The 19412-nt window shown below is 47.6% G+C and overlaps 1 protein-coding gene across 4 annotated transcripts in view; it reads right to left on the bottom strand.

Annotated features, from left to right (window-relative positions):
* The window catches only part of LOC117144531 (serine/threonine-protein kinase Doa), a 33939-nt gene extending 14612 nt beyond the window's left edge, over positions 1 to 19327 (bottom strand). Inside the window, exons 1-4 of one of the 4 annotated variants that reach the window (XM_033309760.1) lie at positions 18883 to 19327; positions 17632 to 17750; positions 17416 to 17511; positions 6435 to 6633 (exon numbers count right to left, since the gene is read on the bottom strand). In XM_033309760.1, the coding sequence (XP_033165651.1) occupies positions 6435 to 6633; positions 17416 to 17511; positions 17632 to 17750; positions 18883 to 19089 (621 nt within the window). In that variant the 5' untranslated portion in view covers positions 19090 to 19327. Of the gene's footprint in view, positions 1 to 160; positions 3065 to 6434; positions 6634 to 12417; positions 14273 to 15497; positions 15597 to 17415; positions 17512 to 17631; positions 17751 to 18882 lie in introns of those variants that run through there. The other 3 variants (XM_033309758.1, XM_033309759.1, XM_033309762.1) reach the window with 3 other exon arrangements.
* Between the last annotated feature and the right edge of the window lie 85 nt (positions 19328 to 19412).

The raw sequence follows: 19412 nt of genomic DNA, 5'->3' as shown, positions 1-19412 counted from the left end.
TTTTTCAACCCATAACTATTCCCAAGTGTATCAACGTGTTCCTACCATCGAGGTAAATTCTATAAAACAGATTTCGAACAAAACACAAAAGGAGGGAGACACCAAACACCAGACGAACTACAGACACCACAAGGCGATCACCAACACGACGACGACCAACCTGCAGATACTGCTCCGGTATCTTACTGTTCTTAGGCACAATGATCTTCTTGATGATGATAATCTTGTCGCCCTCGATCTTGGTAATAGTGATGGGAACGCCGGGCATAGGACGCTGTGGCTTTGCGGGCACAGGTTGCTTGGGAGCGTTTCGAATTACTTGGGGTCCAGTGAGGATGCCACCGGGACTTGGTTTAGCAGCTGGAGGAGCAGGCTTGGGTTTTGGTTTCTGAGCAGGCACGTGTTCCTTGTGGTCGCTGCGCACAATGGAGAAGTGGTACAGTGGTTTATCGTCGTCCAGAATGCTCTTTTGCGGTACAGTTTTCTTCTCCACTCTACGCAGTACGACTCCCAGCATGGGCGACTCCTTGGGCTTGATGGTTATCGATCCACTGGGCGCTGTCACCCGCTTGAGGCTTACTCCAAGGTTAGTGCCCACTGGTGGCGGTGTCTTCGTTCGATGCACCATTTTTCCGCTGGGTATCTCACGGTAACCATCGTCCATTCGCCGGCGACGACGATCCTCTTCAATCTGTTCTTGAACCCTTGGATCGGGATTAGTGTGCAGAGATGGTTCGGGTGCCACCAATGGCGATGGCCCAGGGAAGAGCGATGTCAGACTGCTCCGCCGGCGGTCCATGTTGGGCGCTGACACCGTCTTAGTGAGTGGAAATTTGGTAGGCTGTGGAGGTGCTGCCATAAGTGGTGGCTCCACACCGGTGGCACTCGTAGTGCTACCACGTCGACTGCCTGCCTTGCTGGGTTGTCTGGATGCCGATGCACTGGCCGAGTCCAAACTGCTCATGCTAGCAGAACTCTGGAGGCGATCTGGAGCAGCGCTCCTTTCGCGATTACGATCAGGAGAAATGGACCGCTCTCGACTGCGATTGTGGGAACGGGCATCCCGAGCAGCTCGCTGCATTCTCAGAAGCTCAATCGAGTCCGCTATGTGAGAGGTACTCTTCTTAGGCGGTGAGTCATCTTTGGAAGAGGCCTTCGGCTGCGAAACGCTAAGAAGGTGCATCTCCATGGCATCATCAATGTTGCTGGGTAGCGAAGCAATGCGTTCCCTTGGACCTGAATTGGTTGGAAGGGAACCCTTGGTCAGTTCCTCTTCCTCATCCTCGTCTTCATCATCCTCCTGCTCCTCCTCTGCTTGTTGCCTGCTGCGCCTTTCCTCCTCTTCCTGTTGCCTGCGTTTCTCGCTCTCCATCACCCGCTGCAGCTGGGCCTGCACCTCGAGGGCAGCACGTGCTCTGGCCTTGGACTCGGCCTCGCGGGCTTGGCGCAACTGTTCCTGGGCAATTGCTCGAGCTTCCGCCTCCGCTTGCGCTCGAGATCTGGCCTCCGCTTCCGCGGCTGCTGTTGCCCTTAGAGTGGCCAAATCCGTGGCCGTCATCTGCTTTATGCTCAGGCGGCGCTCAGTGTTGAGGATCAACTCCACCTGGGTGCTACCGCCCTGAGGCTTTTGTGCCGCGAGGTCTGGACAGCCAAGGGCGATCAGTTCGCTAAGTTCGTTGGACATTCCAAGGGGTGTGGTGAACTCTCCGGTTGATTGTCAGTTTTCTTTCTGGATCCCAAGGGGAAAAATTACTCGATTATCTAATATTGCACTGGCGGCTCCCTCGAATTGCGTTGGGTTCGACTAGCTGGGCAAGACTCGCGAGGCTGCCAATGTTGGCCCCAAAGGAAACCTGCGCAACATCGGATTATTTCGTATTGGTTCTATTCGGATCAGATCGGATCGGAACAATCGATCGCACGCTCAATGTCAATGTCTCATTGGCATTTTGGCAAATGCCCGACGACTTGACTTACTAATTGTATCAATGGTCGCCGTTCGACCAAAGACTGTTTCTTTTTGGCGCCCATATACATCCGACATATATGTGGGTACAAGCATGTATAGCACCCCCAATTTGTTTTGGTATATAGAGCAGAGGCATATACAAATTACAAATCGTAAAAAGCAATGAGCTCATTGATCGCGGCGCCGCCTCATCAAAAAGCAAACCCCCTACCCCTTTGCGATTCTAGCCAAAAGACCTGCACCTTGCCCTAGATCTATTGCGATGTGTGAATATCCCTGGAGAGATCGTTTTGGCCTATGTGTGATATCTCGGTGGGGTTCATTGGGCATCTTTCCCTGCCATTCTGCGTTCGGTTCGAAATCTGTTTTTATTTTTAACAAATGGACGACGTTATACCTAGTACACAGTACGTGTGACGCTAGTGCCAGTACAGTGAAACCTCGGTCAGCCATGCAAATTGAACTGACAGCTTTCATTCAGAAGATGCATCTCTGATCTCTGATAATTACATTCGACTGATTGGATTTTTTAATTCGCTTTGAGTTTTCATTAATTTTCTGATCTTTGCTGAGCTCTGGCACAGCTTTCACTGTACCGAAAGCACACACATTCGAGTTGGAAAATCTAAGGGGGAAAAGTTTTCCACCCCAATTGACTTTTATTTTGGTTGGCATCATCATATGGCCAAAATTTAATCATGTACAAGTTTGTGTCTTGGATTTTTGCTATAAGTTTGTTGTGGCAACTAAATATAAATGCAAGCCTTACGAAAATAGCTTTCGAAAATTATAGAAAACGCCAGCTAAGCGGAAAGTGGAGGATGGAGGGCAGCGGAAGGAGACGCCGGAGCGGCGGAGATCAACATGATGATGATGTGGCAGCCTGATGAATAATCCCGCCGATCTGTGGCGCACATATAGATAGTTTGTATCTATGTGGCACACACACTAACGGACACACACGTGTGTGCTCCATTTGTTAGTTTTGAGTTTTTGTTTTGATTTGCTTGGCCGCTGCGTTGTCTTCTTCGCCTTCATCTCCGAGTACACAGAAAAAATATTCACCATAATATCTAAGCACAATAGTAACTAAACTGTTATAGTTGACCCTTAACTTTGTAACATAGTTTACAAAGAAATAAGGTTCGAAGATATATATCATTCCATAGTTCCAAAATGATCTTAAACTATCTTCATTTCTATCTGTGTATTCGATTGAGTGAATGTTGCATTAGTCTCCTCCATCCCCATCCGCTATTTCTATTAAAAGTATCTTTCGCCTCGCTAATTGCAAACTTGGTGGAGAAGTGCAAAGTTCACTATCAGCGTTTTGGACGTTTCACAGCTGCTCATCAGGCTGGATGGTATCCCACTTGATATTACTCCGAATTATACACTCGCCACCATTGGCGGGGGGTCAATAAAACAGTTTGGCTCTGGTATCTTGCATCGCGTTTTGTTTAAACAAATACAGTCCGATGAATATCGCGCACTTTTTTTAACACTCAGTGTTTTGTTTGATGTTTTTTCGCTTTCGACAATTTTGTTCTTGCCGCTCTGCTACTGTTTTATTTTTAAAACACTTAAATGTTCTAAGTTTTGGGTTGTTTTTTGTTCTTGCGCTTGATTATGTCACGGTGCCCAGCAATTGTTCTACCTATCCTATCGTTCCGAAATGCGTTTCTATATTGCACATACGCCCCGTATGTAGCTCTAATTATTGTTCTATTCGATTATTTGGTTTTTCTCAGCCAACTACAAAAAGAAAAGGAAGGTTCAAAAACACAAGAAACGCACACACACCACACAGGCACACACACACACACATATATCGATAAACAAAGTGCGCGAAAGGAGACGATCGATATAGAGATCGGGCGGATCTGGCCGGATAGAGAGAGACAGCGAGTGTGCGGGGGATCCCCGTGGTACCCGTACCGTTACACGACGAAGACGGAGCGACGACAATATGTAGTTTATATGGTTTATATGGCAGCAGTGGCGGCGACACACAGCCAACAAACGTAGATTTCAATCTGTTTCGGTTTCCTCGAATTTGAAAATTCTCAGCCGAAAACTGGCCGCAGATGAGAAGAGCGCAGACTTTCGGCGGCGCGTGTATTTATAATTTTCCAATGGCCACGGAGCAAATGGCAAGTAGATGCTTTTCCGCCGGATGAAGCTGCGCGCGCATCTCCGAGCAAGAAGCATCAGCTGTGCGCCATGGGCCATGGGCGCTTTAGAGGAACATGCGCACAGTGCGGAGAGGAATCCCCAAGGCGTCGCTCTCGGGAGCCGATAAACATGTGTGTATTTGGGGGGATATAGACAGGGAGAGTGAGTGGGCACCGTGTAAAATCGGTGTATATAGCGGCGGTCAAAGCAGTAGCATTGCCAATAAATCATGCCAAAATTTCCAGAAGATTTAACATTTGTGTTCGCAGAAATTCGAATAATATATGGACGACCATTTGACTTGAATCGACATGTGTACATATATCACATATACAGATTATAACTAACAATTTTAGTTTAACACATCGCAGGGAATTTGTTAGGATTACAATTACTGTACATATTCTTTTTCCATACTATTTTGAATATAGTAAATGTGTTTCTATAGAATAGTAGGGCCGACAATGAGACACGAGAAAACGAAAGATATTCGTCGACAATCTGTGATTCGGTGACTCACTAGATAGTCGTCATTGTGGTCCACAAAGTACTCCTCGATGATCCAATTGTCGCCGGAGTACTTGTCCACGGGCATATCGCAGAGGGCCACAAGATCAAAGTGGTTACGTTGCCGCTTAAGCAGCAGGCAGGGGGTAATGGCCACGCTCTCTCCGTCGCCGGGTGAAGCATCCTCCTCCAGATATGTTTCCAGGCCACAGCCATTCGCCCCATTCCGGATGATGAGCTGCTGCTCCAACTGCTTAAAATACTGAATCTTGGCGGCTTGGCGACTGAACGATGACGCGGAGGGAATTCTATGCGAGTTACTCAGCCCACTTAATTGGCGGCGACATGGGCAACTGGCAATGCTGGCGAGGAGCAGTCCGCATCTTCCGCAGCAGCAGTAGCAATATCTCATCAGATCTCAGAGCAGCAAAGAAAACTCTGGCCGCCGTCAACGAGTTAATGTCAAATGATCAATTGAACGAAAATAACTAGAACAGCGGGGAGTGTTGGGCACAGGGGTAGCTATATAGAACCACCAACAGTGAATGGGAACTATAAAGTTCTCGTTTAATTGAGAGCTGTTTTTCATACTGCGAGATGCCATGAAGATCGCATAGAAATTGCTTAATTTCCACATGAATATTGCCAAGGTTTCGCTTAACTGCTCTATTTAAGTACCATTTTATTGCTGATGAATACAGCTCAAACCGCGTTTCCGCACTAAGCTCCTAAAATTTTTATTATATTTAAAGTGGCTACTGTTTTCAAATGGTTTTGCCAACCTACACTTGATTCCAAACCAAACCAATATTTATTTCCCCATACTCTATTTAAGTTTCTGAATTTCGACACAGTTTAAAGGCCTTGCCCAACAAAGTTACTTTGTTCCAAGTACTATCTTATCAACTCATGCTACTCACCGAGCTCTCAAGTGATCGGCCTCTTGGAGCCCTGAAACATTCATTTCCATATTCAGTTGCACTGATTACAGTGACTTTTCCATGTAATCACTGTACCAGAAGACCAAGAACCAGAGCAATGTGACACATCTAATGACAAATTTAGCTCAACTCAACGCCGCATAGATAAGAAAGTAGAGAGCGATCGAGTGCAGCGGCGAACGATCATGATAGCGCGCTGATCACTTCACCGATCCACTCGAGAATCGGGTGTACTGCAAGACGCACACAAAAGTAATGAACGATAGGTTAGTGAGGAGGAGAAGAAGGGGAAGGAGGTGGGTGGGTTCGATTGATAGCACAACATACATGCTTACTAGATAATCGCTGTCGTGATCGGCAAAGTACTCAACGACTATCCAATCATCCGTGTACGGCATAAAACGCAGTGAACAGCTGGACAGGATCAGATCGCGACAGTGATCCACGACCGGTGGCGCCGGCAGATCACGCATCTTGATGTAGCACGGAATCTGGGAGCTCTCGAAGTGATCGGCCACCTGCTGGGACTTCTCAAGATACCGCTTGAAGAACAGCATGATGGGGGAGTCGATGGAAGCGATCTTCTAGCACTGATCAGACGGACGGCGCAGCTCTTGGCAATGCAGCACAAGGATTGGGAAACGCAGGTGGTGGTTAAATGAGATCGGTCCGATTCGTATTATCTATCTGTCCGCCTAGTTTGTTCTTTTAACATTTTGTTTTGCTTTTAGCTTTCGTTTTCAGTTTGTGAATTTTCTTTGGGTTTTCCTTTTTTTCGTTGCCCTGCCTACAATTTTCACTTGTTTGCTACTTGTGGTGTGTATAAAATAAAAAGTTTTTACCTTAGCCTGCGACTGGCGGTTGTTGCGTCCGCTGTCGCGTTCGTCCTTGGCGCGATCACGGTGCCGCCGGCGGGAGCTCGAGTGGGACGTCTCGTCCCTGTAGCGGTACTTGTGCTGCCGGCGACTAGCGGCGGGCGACTTGCGGTGCGAACGCTTCGAACGCTCCTTGCGTCGGCGGGAAGAGATGCTGTCATCGAAACTGCAAAAGAAAGGTGTCCGGTTAGTTCGATGTCGTGAGGTATTACCTAACCAACCACCCGGCGACAGCAGATGAATGGCCGTCCTTGGAGCAACGCCCAGCCGCGTGGACAACATGGAAAGCTACTTAGCTACCCAGCCAGCCAGCCACTCAGATTCTCAGCTACTTAGCGAGTAAGCCGCTCCACGCTCGCCTTGCCGCCGGATTCTTAAGCCAGGCAGCCGGCAAGCCAGTGCGAGACGTGTGTTGGCGAATCGGTTTTGCGTTACCAATCAAGTTAATCAACTCGGCCGGATGGCTACCTCAGCTGGTACTGTTACTGTTGGCTATCTGGCTGGCAGCGGCCCACCTCTACCGTCGGCCAAATGCCTTTGAGAGTACTTCATGGTTCGAGGAATGACACAATGTGAGGCAATCGCCAGTTTCTGAGTGAACCCAGCGACACAGCACCCTAGACTCGGCGATCGAGCCCAGAAACTGTGTCAATAACATCGGTAGCTCGGCGGGCAGAGCTCATGTTCATGCTCATGTTACATCCACTCACCACACCCACCCCAAGAAGACAAGAAGCCAAGGGGCCCAGACAGACGACGAGCTGCACAAGTGCGGGTGGGCAGCGATCTTGGCATGAATCAGCTGATTGCCGAGAGATAACTGACCTATCGAGCTACTACCAAATCCAAGATCCAAGAAGTCAACCAGCCGCCACATATGCTAATAAGGCAAAACCAGCTCTCATTGAGCGATTACGAAAATTTTTGTCGGTTGCGCGCTCACTGCTCCTCGCCCACGTGGCCCCCAAAAAGCGTCTAAATTTGGGCACAAATTATGAAAAACACAGAACCGAACTGAAGCTGAAAGTGACTTTGGCTGCTACAAGTACGATTCGTTCGTTCGTTAGTTCCGACCTGCATCCATACGTAACGTATATAACATAGTGTGGTGGTATCGCATATGACAAATGCTCAACGCCTGCGCAACCGCCAAGAAAACTACTTGAGCGCACACGCTCGTGTACAGCTGGGATGGATAGATCCGTAGGCTGGAAAGACTCTTGGCCAAGAAACGAACTGAATTGAACCTATCTGAGATCTGTGATCTCTGACTGGCGTCTGTCGCGGAAAAGCCGCTTACGGCCTCGCGGCAGTTAATAAAAGGAATACAGCTCCATGGTAGCCCAGCTCTTTCGGCATTTTGATTTATGATTAATGACGCGCTGCGTGCAAATTAGACCAGCTTTTATGGCCAACTGTAATTGGATATTAATGATTCGTTGATTCCGATTCAGATTCAGATCCAGAAAACGATTTCGAGTTCGAGAAACAAAAGAGTGGGAGGGGTAGGAGGGTAGGAAGCGAATGGCAAAGCAAGTTCATAATAGATTCCCAATTTGGACTGGAGCATTTCAGATCGGCGTTGTGTAAGGTAATTGGCTTAATATTTCACTCAAGGCAGTCGAACAGGTCGAAAGCTTGACTAATAAAAGGCCTCGTAAAATATTATCGCTGACCTAAAAGAACACGAGTAATGGGTTCAACGGGTCTACCATAAACATGCTTAAGGTAGATGTAAACAAAGGGTTTGGTGGTTGTCAAACGGGGAAAGCTCTGATATGGGCGGCCGCAAGATAAGATATCTTGGGAAATAGTTATTTAAAATATGGCATTGTGGTAGCCAAGCTCTAAAACTGGTTATCTTAGGGGTTGATCTGCGGGTAATCGTCGGAATTCGACCGATATATTGCCCGGCGTGGCAATAAGTTATGACAGCCTGTGGGAATCGAGATAAGATATGATTAGGAGAACTGAAACGAAGTTACTTGTCCTGAAGGGGTTACAAGAGGCTATTCACACTTTAAAGAACTTCAACGGGAATTGCTGGTTATTTCAAGGATGGAAATATCTTTATTCTGAACCGCTCTATGTGAGGTAATTGAACAATCGCGCCCATATTTATAGAGTTCCTCATTCAGCGGTCTGCCCTTGAGGATTTTGCCAGCTCAGACGCATCGGGGGTTCTATATATTGTTATTTTTCTCTGTTGGCCTCGACTTTTCGCAGGCACACAGATGAGGCAACAGTTTTATGGCCAGGCCAATCCCATTTGTGGCCTTATCAATCCCAACATGTGGACACCAGTTCCTGGAGTGATTGTGCCGACCTTGACCGATTCATTCTGCCAACTTGGATTAATATGCATGTTCGCAAGTAAAAAAATCACCCATTCACGCAATGAATACCGCAATTGACTGCGATTAAACACCATTGTCTTGGCCAACTTCCTTAATGGCCAACAATTTGCACGAATCATGTACACCTTACCACTTCCAAGATGATAAAGAATCTGCGACAACAATTAGCATTTAGATTCAGTCGGCAAGATTAGCCGAAACGAAATCTGCTAAGAACAATAACCCACTGCGAGTGGAAGTCTGCAACTCGCTTGCCATTCCGAGAACGAGAATAAAAACCTCATGAAAATAGTTTCTTATAAGCCAGCCGTGTTATTGAATTATGAAATTAATCATTCGAAAACCAGTTTTTTTGTCATGATTTACATAGAGCAGCTGAGACACTTTAAACCCACCAACCAGAGCTGCCTGCACCGCCAACCGCCGACAAACATTTGTTGCGGCTCGAGAGATTTTTCTTCGTTTTGTTGTATTTAGCTTATTTTTTGTGCTGACCCTGAAAATGCCATAAATACATTAAGCAAAACGTAGCGCACATATGCGATCTGCCCTCCGCCCCCTCCTGCGCTCAAACAAATTATACAAATATAAATATAATAAAAAAGCGTTAACAATTGGATTCCAATACCCGCTTCCAATGAACTGCAGAAGTTATGCGTCATTTTGGCTTTATGCGCTTACACACACAAAATACCCGAAAGCAGTTGAATAGACCAAGAAATGCTAGGGATGGTTCAAGGTTTGCCATCATGGTTCGTGAACTATTTATGGCAGGCCAGCTCAATATATATTCAACTTTGTGATAGACAGTTCATCAGATGAGATAAAATCAAAACATTTCCAAAACAATTTCAACAACTCGGATCAATAAACCGAAGACTTATGGCACATGTTTATGTCAATAGACCAAGGCGAACTTTCTTGGTTCGTGAACTATTTAATGCTTGGTATTGATGACTTTAAGGTTGCACAGCTCAAATCTTTCGTGTTTTATGCCTACGTATAACAATTTTCTGTCGACACTTCCGCAAACAGAAAACTCCCATATTAAAGCTCAATTTATCCGTCACTTAAAGTCGACTCCCTATATGGAATAATTGTGATTTAAAATTCATTAATTTGGCATGTTTAAATACCCATCTATCTTTTCTTCCTATTTATCGACGTGACACTTCAACTCCATCCCTGGTCAGCAGAACTTGAATATGATTAAATATATATATGGCGTATCTCTGGTTTCGTTTGGCTGCTCATTGATTAAAGCAGAAGCCAGTACTATACACATGTATCTCTGTCCTCAAATGAAACATAATGAGAAACCGGAATTTTCGGCCTGTCCCCAGAGTCTAAAAGCTACCAAGAGGGCAAAAGTAGGGGGTTTCGACCACTGGGTGAAATGCAAATGACTGTCGCGAGCCTTAAATGACAAAAGAAGTGCCGTTACGAGTATTGCCGAGTATAACTGATGAAAAGCAGAAATATTATAAGCAAAGAATGAGTAAGGGGACAAGTATGTTAGCAGCCCAAACACAGCTGCGGGATTATGCAAATCCATTTGGGTGGCAGATCTCGGATCGAGGGCATGGAGGAGCCGGCAGGCCGAGGGCCAAGTGTCGAGGTGACGTTGGCCAATTGCAAGGTCACTGGTTGCGTCTGCGCAAACAGCGGACATCAATTGGCACTTCGGGCAGTAAGTGAGATGGGGAATGCAAGCAATGGACAGGCCTTTGTGCGTCAGTTAAAGAGGAGGAGCAGAGCTCCACTGGATGAGGAAGTGCCATGTCGGGCGGGTTCAAGCAGGCAGCCAGTGTCGGGGTCTGGGTCTGAGTCAGTTCAATCTGTTGGCAAAGAGGGAGAGATCGCCCGGTTCAATGAACGTAATGAAATTTTGCACTGAGATCGCCGCCGCCGCCTTTTCCTCGGAGTAACCCCATCCATCAGTCTCGAACGGACCGAGCCGGCCATTACTGTTAACAAAAACAAACAACAGTTAAGCGAATTCAGCAACAAGCCAAATTAAATATGCCAAATGTCCCCCTGCTTTCGGCCCGCTCGCAAACTTACACACACACACTCGCTGCGAAAAAGGAAGCGATGGAAATTGTGTGCAATTTAAATCGAGTCTAGAAGATCTCCCCATACTGCATTGTTTGGGTGCGAGTTTTTGTTATTTGTATTGGTTTTTGCGGTGCGTAGTCAATCACCTTTCGTCTGACTCTTTATAGGAAGTCAATAAAAAACATTAAAAATACAAAACAAAAACAAACATTTCAATCGGCGCTGAGAGTTGCATCCATTATTCACTTTTGTTTTCAGATCGTTGGCGTTATTTTTTTTCGATTAGGCCTGCCTTGCGCTGTCGGAAATCGATCGAGAACTGTACGCTCAAGATCTAAGCTTTGTTGTCAGCTTTAGTTGGCTACCCCAGCCGCCGGCGGTAGCAGCATCGATTGCGATCGTATATGGGTCTGCGGAGACAGGTCCGGTTTGTTCCGATCGTGATAAACGTCAGATAAATGAACCCGAGCAAGAAACAGAAGCCCAGAATACACAAAACGAAAAGCCAAATTAAAAAGGTTTCGACAAGATCTTGGGGGAGCTCCCTTTCGAATCAAGAGTCCCAGGGTGCGGAGACCTACATTGACAAAGTGAGGATTCCATTTGACCAGCTGCTGACATAATTGCCTAAAAATATTTCAGCAGGAAGAGCTATTCGCGGCAATTATGTCATCAGGAATTCAAAAAGGAAGAACTTTAACGGCCAGTCGTTAAAGCTTAGTTTACCTACGTTCAGCTACTTTACTCAAATAAATATGTGTCTTAGTAGCAGTATGAACTGATTTGTTTTGCTAATTGCTAGCTAAATAAAAACCTATTAAATACAGTTGAATAAGTTTAAACTAAATTCGATCTTCTCAAATGAACGACTGACTGAAACGTCATAGATTCGCATTAAATTCGTTCCCTAAACGTGTTAATTGATGAGAGCTTGGATTTCATTGGAATCTGGACATCAGCTGCTGTTTCGGATGGGCACAACGCAATCATATAACACGGGAAAGTGGCCAACAACCAGGTCGGAACTCTTGGGCCCCCTAAGTCAACAAAGCGACGAAAAAGGGGTTGAGAGTGAGGCGCTCAACCAAATAAAGTGTGTCCCATACTTGAGGGTAGAACGCTAAAAGCTTTGCAGTTGGCCCGGCCCGGCGCTTAGGTTGCCTAATGAGCTGGACGGAGCTCGCCATTTGGACATCGCAACTGGCGGCTCAGCTCATAAGTAGGGGCGGTGTGCTTGACCAAATTTGGCGGGGAGATCTTGAACCGAATCGTAGCGGCACAACGCCAACAATAACAAACATATAGATATATACAGAAAAAAAATCAAAATAAAAACAGAAAACAAACATCATCGAGAACGAGATTGAGTTGGGTTGAGCTCAAGATGGAGATGAAACAAAGAGCAGTGCGAGGAGGAGGTGCTCGGTGGCTTTAAATGAAGTGCGGACAGAACGCTTAGTCAGCAAGCTGTGCCGCCACTCAAGGCTAGCTCCAGTTTTCTGATTCGAGTTTCCGCATGCTGAAGAGACACTCACTTATACTCACACGTCGTGGACCCCAAGTGCTCGGACCGTCGACGCGGCTGTTGCTTCTGGTGATTGTTGTTGCCATCCGCTGGTGGCAACAGCACGCGGTCGGGGTAGAGCGGCTTGGGTGCCCACGAAGCAGCGGCCACATAGATGTCCGTTCGGGGCGTGGGCGGCGGCGAGGGCAGCGGATCCGGTGTTCCAGCCGCATAGCTGTAGTATCCATCCTCGGGCTCATCGACCACGGACAACCGATGCTTGGTCCTGGCCTGTCCGGAGTCATCGCTGTACAGATACTCGTGCATTGAGCGTGCGTACTTGCTGTTCTTCCTCCTCTGCTGGGCAGGTGTTAGCTGACTAGTTTGCTTGTTTCGGAGCAATTCGCATTCATCTGGAGAGGCCCTTATCCAGGAGCTGGCGGGCACGTACTGCCGTTGCTGGTGGGTCTGCACTAGTTTCGAGAAGTCCACATAGAGAGACTCATCAGTGGACGGTTTGCGCTGGAACTCATCATCGTCATCACAGCGAACACGATGGACTTTTTCATCCATATCTCCAACATCATCTTCATCATGAGGCGTTGTGGGCGCACCCACGGAACTGTAGAAACTGTAGTTGCTGGACGACTGCGAGTAGGACCGATTGCGTCCGTAAAACTCCTCCTCAAAGGGCAATCCCTGCGGGAACTTATTCGAGAAGGCCTTCTTGAGGCGCGGAGAGTCGTGCGAATCACTGGATCCCGTCGAGGAACCAGCTCCCTCTCCGTTGTGGGTGCACCCGTTGCTGCGCTGCTTAAGGCTCAGCTTGGGCGTGGCCGGCAGCTGGCGACGCTGGGCCAAAGGAGTGGCCTTTCCGGCTCCTCCTCCATTGGTGAGATCATTGGTGGCAGCCTGCCTCCGCGGTGGCAATGGTGGCTGCGGTGCCGGATAGTTCTTGGTGGAGCGCTGACCCACACGAGCTGGGCAGTTCTCCTTGGCTGCCATTCGTCCCGCCTGGTACGTGCGCTTCTGGCTGGTGGGGGTTCCCATCGGTTGCTGTGATGATACTGAGCCCGCTGGCTGATACTGTTTCCTGGCAGTGCTGGGCGTGGTCACCGGGCGGGCAGCCTGAGTGGGCGGTAGTGGCGCCCTCGCCTTGCAATGGCGTGTGGGCGCTGCAGTGGAGCAGGTGCTCTCGATGCGACGGATCAGCTTGGGCGTCAGTGGCTTCACGCTGCCACCGCTCACCAGTCTCTGCTGCTGATGGTGGGGATGCTGTTCGGTCTGCAACTTGTGGCGGTTGCTGCTGCAGTAACTGCTCCGCCAGGGCTGCTGGCGTACAAAATTGCCACTCGTCACAACACCCTGCTGATGGATCGAGGAAGTTGACGAGGCTGTGGATGTGGAGGAGGAGCCAGCTGCCTGGTTGTTGTTTCTGCCCGGCATCGATTTCACCATCGATCTGTTGGCTCCGTTGCTGCTAAGGGGTTGGGCAGCTGCTGCTCCCATTTGGACACTGTTGCTCATGTTGCTGCTGGGGTTGTTGTTGCTGCTGCTACCGCTGGTGTTGTTGCCGTAGCCACAACTGCCGCGCGGCACTCGAAAGGAGCTGTATGGCCGAAAGCCATTTCCATATTGTTGACCAACGACTGGCATTTTGTTAGCTTTTTATGATTTTTATTTCGTTGTTAAATAGACTCGCTCGTTGGTTAATTATTCGTAATTGCTGATGTTGCTGCGGGGCAATGCTGTTGTTTCCTTGTTGTTGCAAGTGATCTCGTTTAGAATTGGCGTTGAAATTTAAAACGCTGAACGTTTACTTTAAACGCGTGCACTTGGAAGATCGCTTATCTTTAGCTTTATCGTTATCATTTGTATATAGCTGGCTGTTTGAATTTTGAGAATTTTATAGCATTAATTTCCAATGCTGTGCACACACTTGGCTGTCGCGAACGGACTACTACGTAAGCTGCGGCTACCAGTCAGCCAGATTTCATGGAACACCTTGGCCCAGCCTTTAGTTTCAGTAATTTATCGAACACTTTTCTATTGTCTGCTGCTGCTGGCTGCTGTTGCTGCTTCTGCTCCTGATATGGCTGGTCGAAACGCGTGTAATTAACACGTTCTCGATGGCTTATGAGTGGGCTACCCCAACGGCAGTATCCATCACCCAAAAAACCCCCTGCATTTGTGCGACTTCTTGCTGGCCGCATTTCGTTTTTGTTTTAGCCAGCCACTTTTGGCCTGTCAGCACGGCGAGGGCCACAATTGAATTAGCCACTAAAATAACCCTGAACCTTGACTGCGATTTAGCCTATGGCAAATCCAATTGGTCCCCAGCTACTAGCTACCAGTCATGGGCCACCGGCCACTGGCAAGTTCATTGATAAGACCCCCAAATCCCAACCAGTTAAGGCTTTATGCAATTTGCTGACCGAGCCAAATACACGTTGTTCGTAGTTGGTAGAAAGTGTCTGCGCATGCGCCGAGCTCAAAGACCCGGCTGCGAACAGGTCCTCCGCCGACCAGTTTTCACAATTTTTACTTTTTTAACCTGATTCGCAAAAGGAAACGCAAGTCTTGGGCCCCCGATCGGCCAAACAGTCAAACAGCCAAACAGCCAAGCGGGTCAACAGCAGGCAGAAGCCGACAAACGGCAACTGGTTGTGACGCTATGAGTAATGGAATCGGAAATAAATGCGAAATCCCTTGCCCAATAAAAGCACTATCGGCACGTCCGGTTCCTCCAAGTCATCCGTTCAGTTCGGTGCAACCCGTCTTTGATAAGTCGTAGGCGTCATCGTCGCAGTCGTAGTCGTAGTTATCTTATCTTGGCTTAGTTAACGCGTGTTGGCTAAAGTTTGTTCCCACTGGCCACTGATTTTCTTCTGTCCTCTAAAGCTCTGTATGCACAGCATTGAAACTTCTTGGAATAATTGAGGGGGTGTTTTCGAGCTGATTTGAAATTCCGTAGGCGCGCGAGTTATTATTTTTGGCCAGGATGCATAAACAATTCGCGAAAATCACACAAATCACACGGGGAGCTTCAGTGCTTCAGAAGCACACACTGCATTTTGTTAAAAATTATAAACAATATAGAGCTGCTTATACATTTCTCTCAAAAAACACTTGGTGGCGGTTGCACGGCGGCGACGGCGACGAGCGAAGAAGCCAGCACCTCCATTCGCTTTCGAGTTGTCGTTGCGACTGAGCAGCCGAGCGACAAGTTGGTAGCGAACAAGTGTCGGTTGTACCGCCGCTGCCTCCGGCGCTGCCGCCTCTACCGCTCGACTTCGCTGCTCGCATTTCCAGTTTACCATCTTACAGACAGACGATCGAGACGCAGTCGAGGCAGCGGCGAATTCGCCGCACCATGCGTGCACCCAATTGATGGCTTGTAATTTAAATAAAAAATGATTGAAATCGAAAATGATCGACAATAAAACAAGAGCATGGCGGAAACGCGGGCAATACACATTTGAGAATAGTACTCCTTATCGATGCGTTTGATTTTCATATTTGGGCTGCGTTTTTCGGCCACTTCCGCGTTGCAAGATGTCACCAACATTTGAGTAATGAGCCGAGACAGGTCGATTAATCTGCCGCTGCTGTGGTTCATGAACACTTAGCCAGCGTGTTTTATGGCAAATGCAAAAGGTTAATAAACAATGACAGCAACGGCAGCACCCTGGCGGGCATGAAAACGTCACTTTATCGACAAAGAAAGCGGTCGCTGCTAGTGGCGTATAAATTGCGAAATGCGACTCTGATTAAGCCAACTCCCCAAGATGCTCTTGCTGCAACTACCTAAAAAGGCCACGCCAAGTGTATTAAACAATAATAAATGCGACAACGTCGCGCCTCAAGTTATCCGTTGTTTTGAGTAATATGCAAATACGCTTTAAATACGCAGGCGCATAAATTAAGGCGAGGAAATGCAGCGGACAACGCGCCAGGATCCGCCAGATCTGGTGGAGTCCCAACGCCCACGTTCACCGGCCTCCCGAAGGGGGTCAGCACAAAGAAATCGCTGAGTCCGCATTAATTTACAGTAAGCCGACTGAAGAGGATGACTCTTAGCTGGCAGGAACCAGCGCAGATTTCACTTGCCATATATGGCCAAATGTTAATTTGTCTCTCTGGCTGCTCCTGCTGCCCGAGCGGCACTTCTTTATGGAGCCATGCGCCATTAAAGACACGACCGTTTACAAGCCATTCAAAGAAAGCGAGTCCCAAGGAGCGCGGAGCGCTGCGTGGGCAGGACTCTTTGGTTGCCACATCTCCGACAGCTGCGGGAAATACCCGTGGTGCAGTAGGCAGAGCCAGTTTACGTGGACGAGACTGAGCCGAGACTTTTCGAAAGGTTTCACACCAGGGAAGTTTGTTTATTCAGTCGATGTTGTGGAGGCAGATGTTAAGTCTTGCCCCTCCGTCTCTTTAACTTTCAGGCAAGTCACACTCCTAAATGCAAGAAAAGTGCGAAATAGGTAAGTAAATTCAGAGCTAACAATCTTAAGGTTTCTTCTTGTCCAAGGCCGCTTTTATGTTTTTGCATAAAATCAAAAATTAGCAACGGTACCGTTAGTTAAACGGTTGATGCAGCCAAATCTGCGCTATCGGGATATACCCATTCAAAAAGCATTACGATCTATACTGGAATGGAATCGATTGACTCGATCAATTTCGCAATAAAGAACAATTTGTATTCCTTTTCAAATGCTGTCACAAAGGCAGAGCAAATCTCTTGACAGCTTAAAATATTTTCGGTGCGTTGGGAATGTCGCAATCGATTTTTGTAACCAGACAGGGTTTTTTCGTTTCGTCTGATGAATATTTGACCACAATAACGCTTTGGAATTCAAAGCAGTTATTATACAGGGACTGATTCCTTTATAATTCCTTTTATATTCCTTGTAGAGTTTACCCGAAGGGTATGTGATTCCACAGCGATGTCAACTTCGCTTGAATCTATTTTAGACCCTCTGATAGAATAGGTTTTGCCAAGTGACAAATCATGAGAGTTACTTACGTGGGTTCCTTGGATATCTGGGCCTTCTTGGCATCGAGCTCGTGTCGCCTTCGCTTGGCCGCCGATCTTGTGTGATGTGTGTTGGTGATGCGCGGCCTGCAGTGAAATAATGGAGACCATGAGTACAATGGGTAGCTGAGTAGTTCCTCACATAGCTCGCAGAGAATCCCGAGAATATGGGAAAATCGGAGAATGCAAACATGATGGTGAACTTACGGCGATGGGGCCTCAGCTAGGGGTGGCGAATGATCGGCAGTATCGTGTCGTCGGCGCTTGTCTCGTGTGCCTGCCGAGGAGCGATCCCTTGAGTGGTGGAGTCTCCGTGTTCTGGGCATCTGAAAACGTAGTATACACACATTGTCAGTGGGTCTGTGGTACCTATAGGACACCTATCAGATTTATCTATAGGCTATATACTACTGCCTATATGCGCATATATGCATGCACATATGTACTTATGAACCGTAAGTCAACGGGTGGTGTGAGCACTGGGAACAGCCCCGTATCACCCACCACCCCTTTCAGCTGTTCCCACCAAAAAGGTGAGTACAGTACGGAATACAGCTGGCACGCACACGCACACATTCACACCCACATACACACACTCGCACACGCGGGCGCTCAAGCAAATTGCAATATTGTGCCTGTGTGGGTGCATTGGAACGGACTACAAATAAAAGCAACGAAAAAGTCCAAAAACTTTCGCATTTTAATTAGCTAACCATTAGCGCATCTACCTTGCAATTTGCTGCTGATATTTTTCACGAGCGCGAAAATTGATTTTTGTTGTATGCGCTCCGCTGGCTTTGCTTTGCTACTGTTGTTGTTGCTTGGCTGAAGCGTCGCTGTCGCTGCCGTTGTTGTTGCCTTTTGAGCAGCTGCTGCTGCCGCTATATCCACAATTGTTGTCCTGCAAATCCTTGCTTCTGCCTGTTGTTGAAAACGCTTTTTGGGCTTTTCAAACACACCGAAAAATAGTGTGCGTTTACGTTGAAAATCGTGTTTTTTTCCTTCAATTCACGTCACTTGGTATTTTATTCACCACGTCTGGGAGACAGTGTTGTGCACGCCAACTAAACAGTGTTGAAAAACGCTGACGAAAAAGAGCTGCCGAGTGCGCAACAACAGTACCAAACAAAACACTTTGGGGGAAAAACTAAAAAAGCACAATAATAATTGCCTACAACCAATAAAAAAGAACACAATAACACAAAACTTTGCTTCTCGGAGCAAAAACTGGAAAGTAACTGTTCTGCTCTAATATAAATCGTGTGTTAAGAATAAGAGCGTGTGCGGCGTGCTGCGTAGTCAGCTGTGCACCCGCACTCTCGCGTCTGCGTCTGTATGGGTGCCACAAATCCCATGGACAGGTAGCAGTTTTGTTGGATATCTTGTTTTCCCTATTTTCGAGCTATCTGTTTTGTCCAGCATTTTCATATCTTGTTTGGGGCTTTGCAGCCGTCTTACCTCTTTCTTCGCGCGGCGCTGCGTAGTATTAGCTGGGGGCGTGGCGAGGGGCGGCGCTGGCAGAGCCAAAAACGGCGAACGCGGCAAATAGAGGCGCTGCCACAGGCCGCTCAAGAGTTGCGTTAGCGACTGCCAGGAGAAATTCGCTTTCGCTTGCTGCACGCTGCCGCTGGGCATGTGTTTGTCCTTCGGGGAGGGTAGTTGCATGGGTTTTGTCCTGTTGTTTATGCTTAAGTGCGAGTGTTTGCATGGGAATGTTCACCTTTTGGCGCCCTTTTTCGCTTCCGGCGCGCAGTACGCCTCTATCAGCTCGTTTGCGATGAAATTACCGCATTGCGGTGCTCGTTTGGCTGGGCTGCTCTTTTCAACAGCTCTTTTCAGCAGCCTGCAGTGCAACAAATATAATTAATACGCGGTTATTTGCAACGGATTAAATTGAATTGCACTTGGTTAGTGATGTGAGAAACATCTCATTGAGCGACTCTTATCGATGTTTTCTTGATATCGATGTTAGGCAATGCAACCTTTAA

The sequence above is a fragment of the Drosophila mauritiana genome, chromosome 3R (assembly GCF_004382145.1).
Source record: "Drosophila mauritiana strain mau12 chromosome 3R, ASM438214v1, whole genome shotgun sequence".
Taxonomy (NCBI): domain Eukaryota; kingdom Metazoa; phylum Arthropoda; class Insecta; order Diptera; family Drosophilidae; genus Drosophila; species Drosophila mauritiana.
The sequence above is the reverse complement of the archived record's forward strand: the minus strand, read 5'-3'. Positions and strand labels throughout refer to the sequence as shown.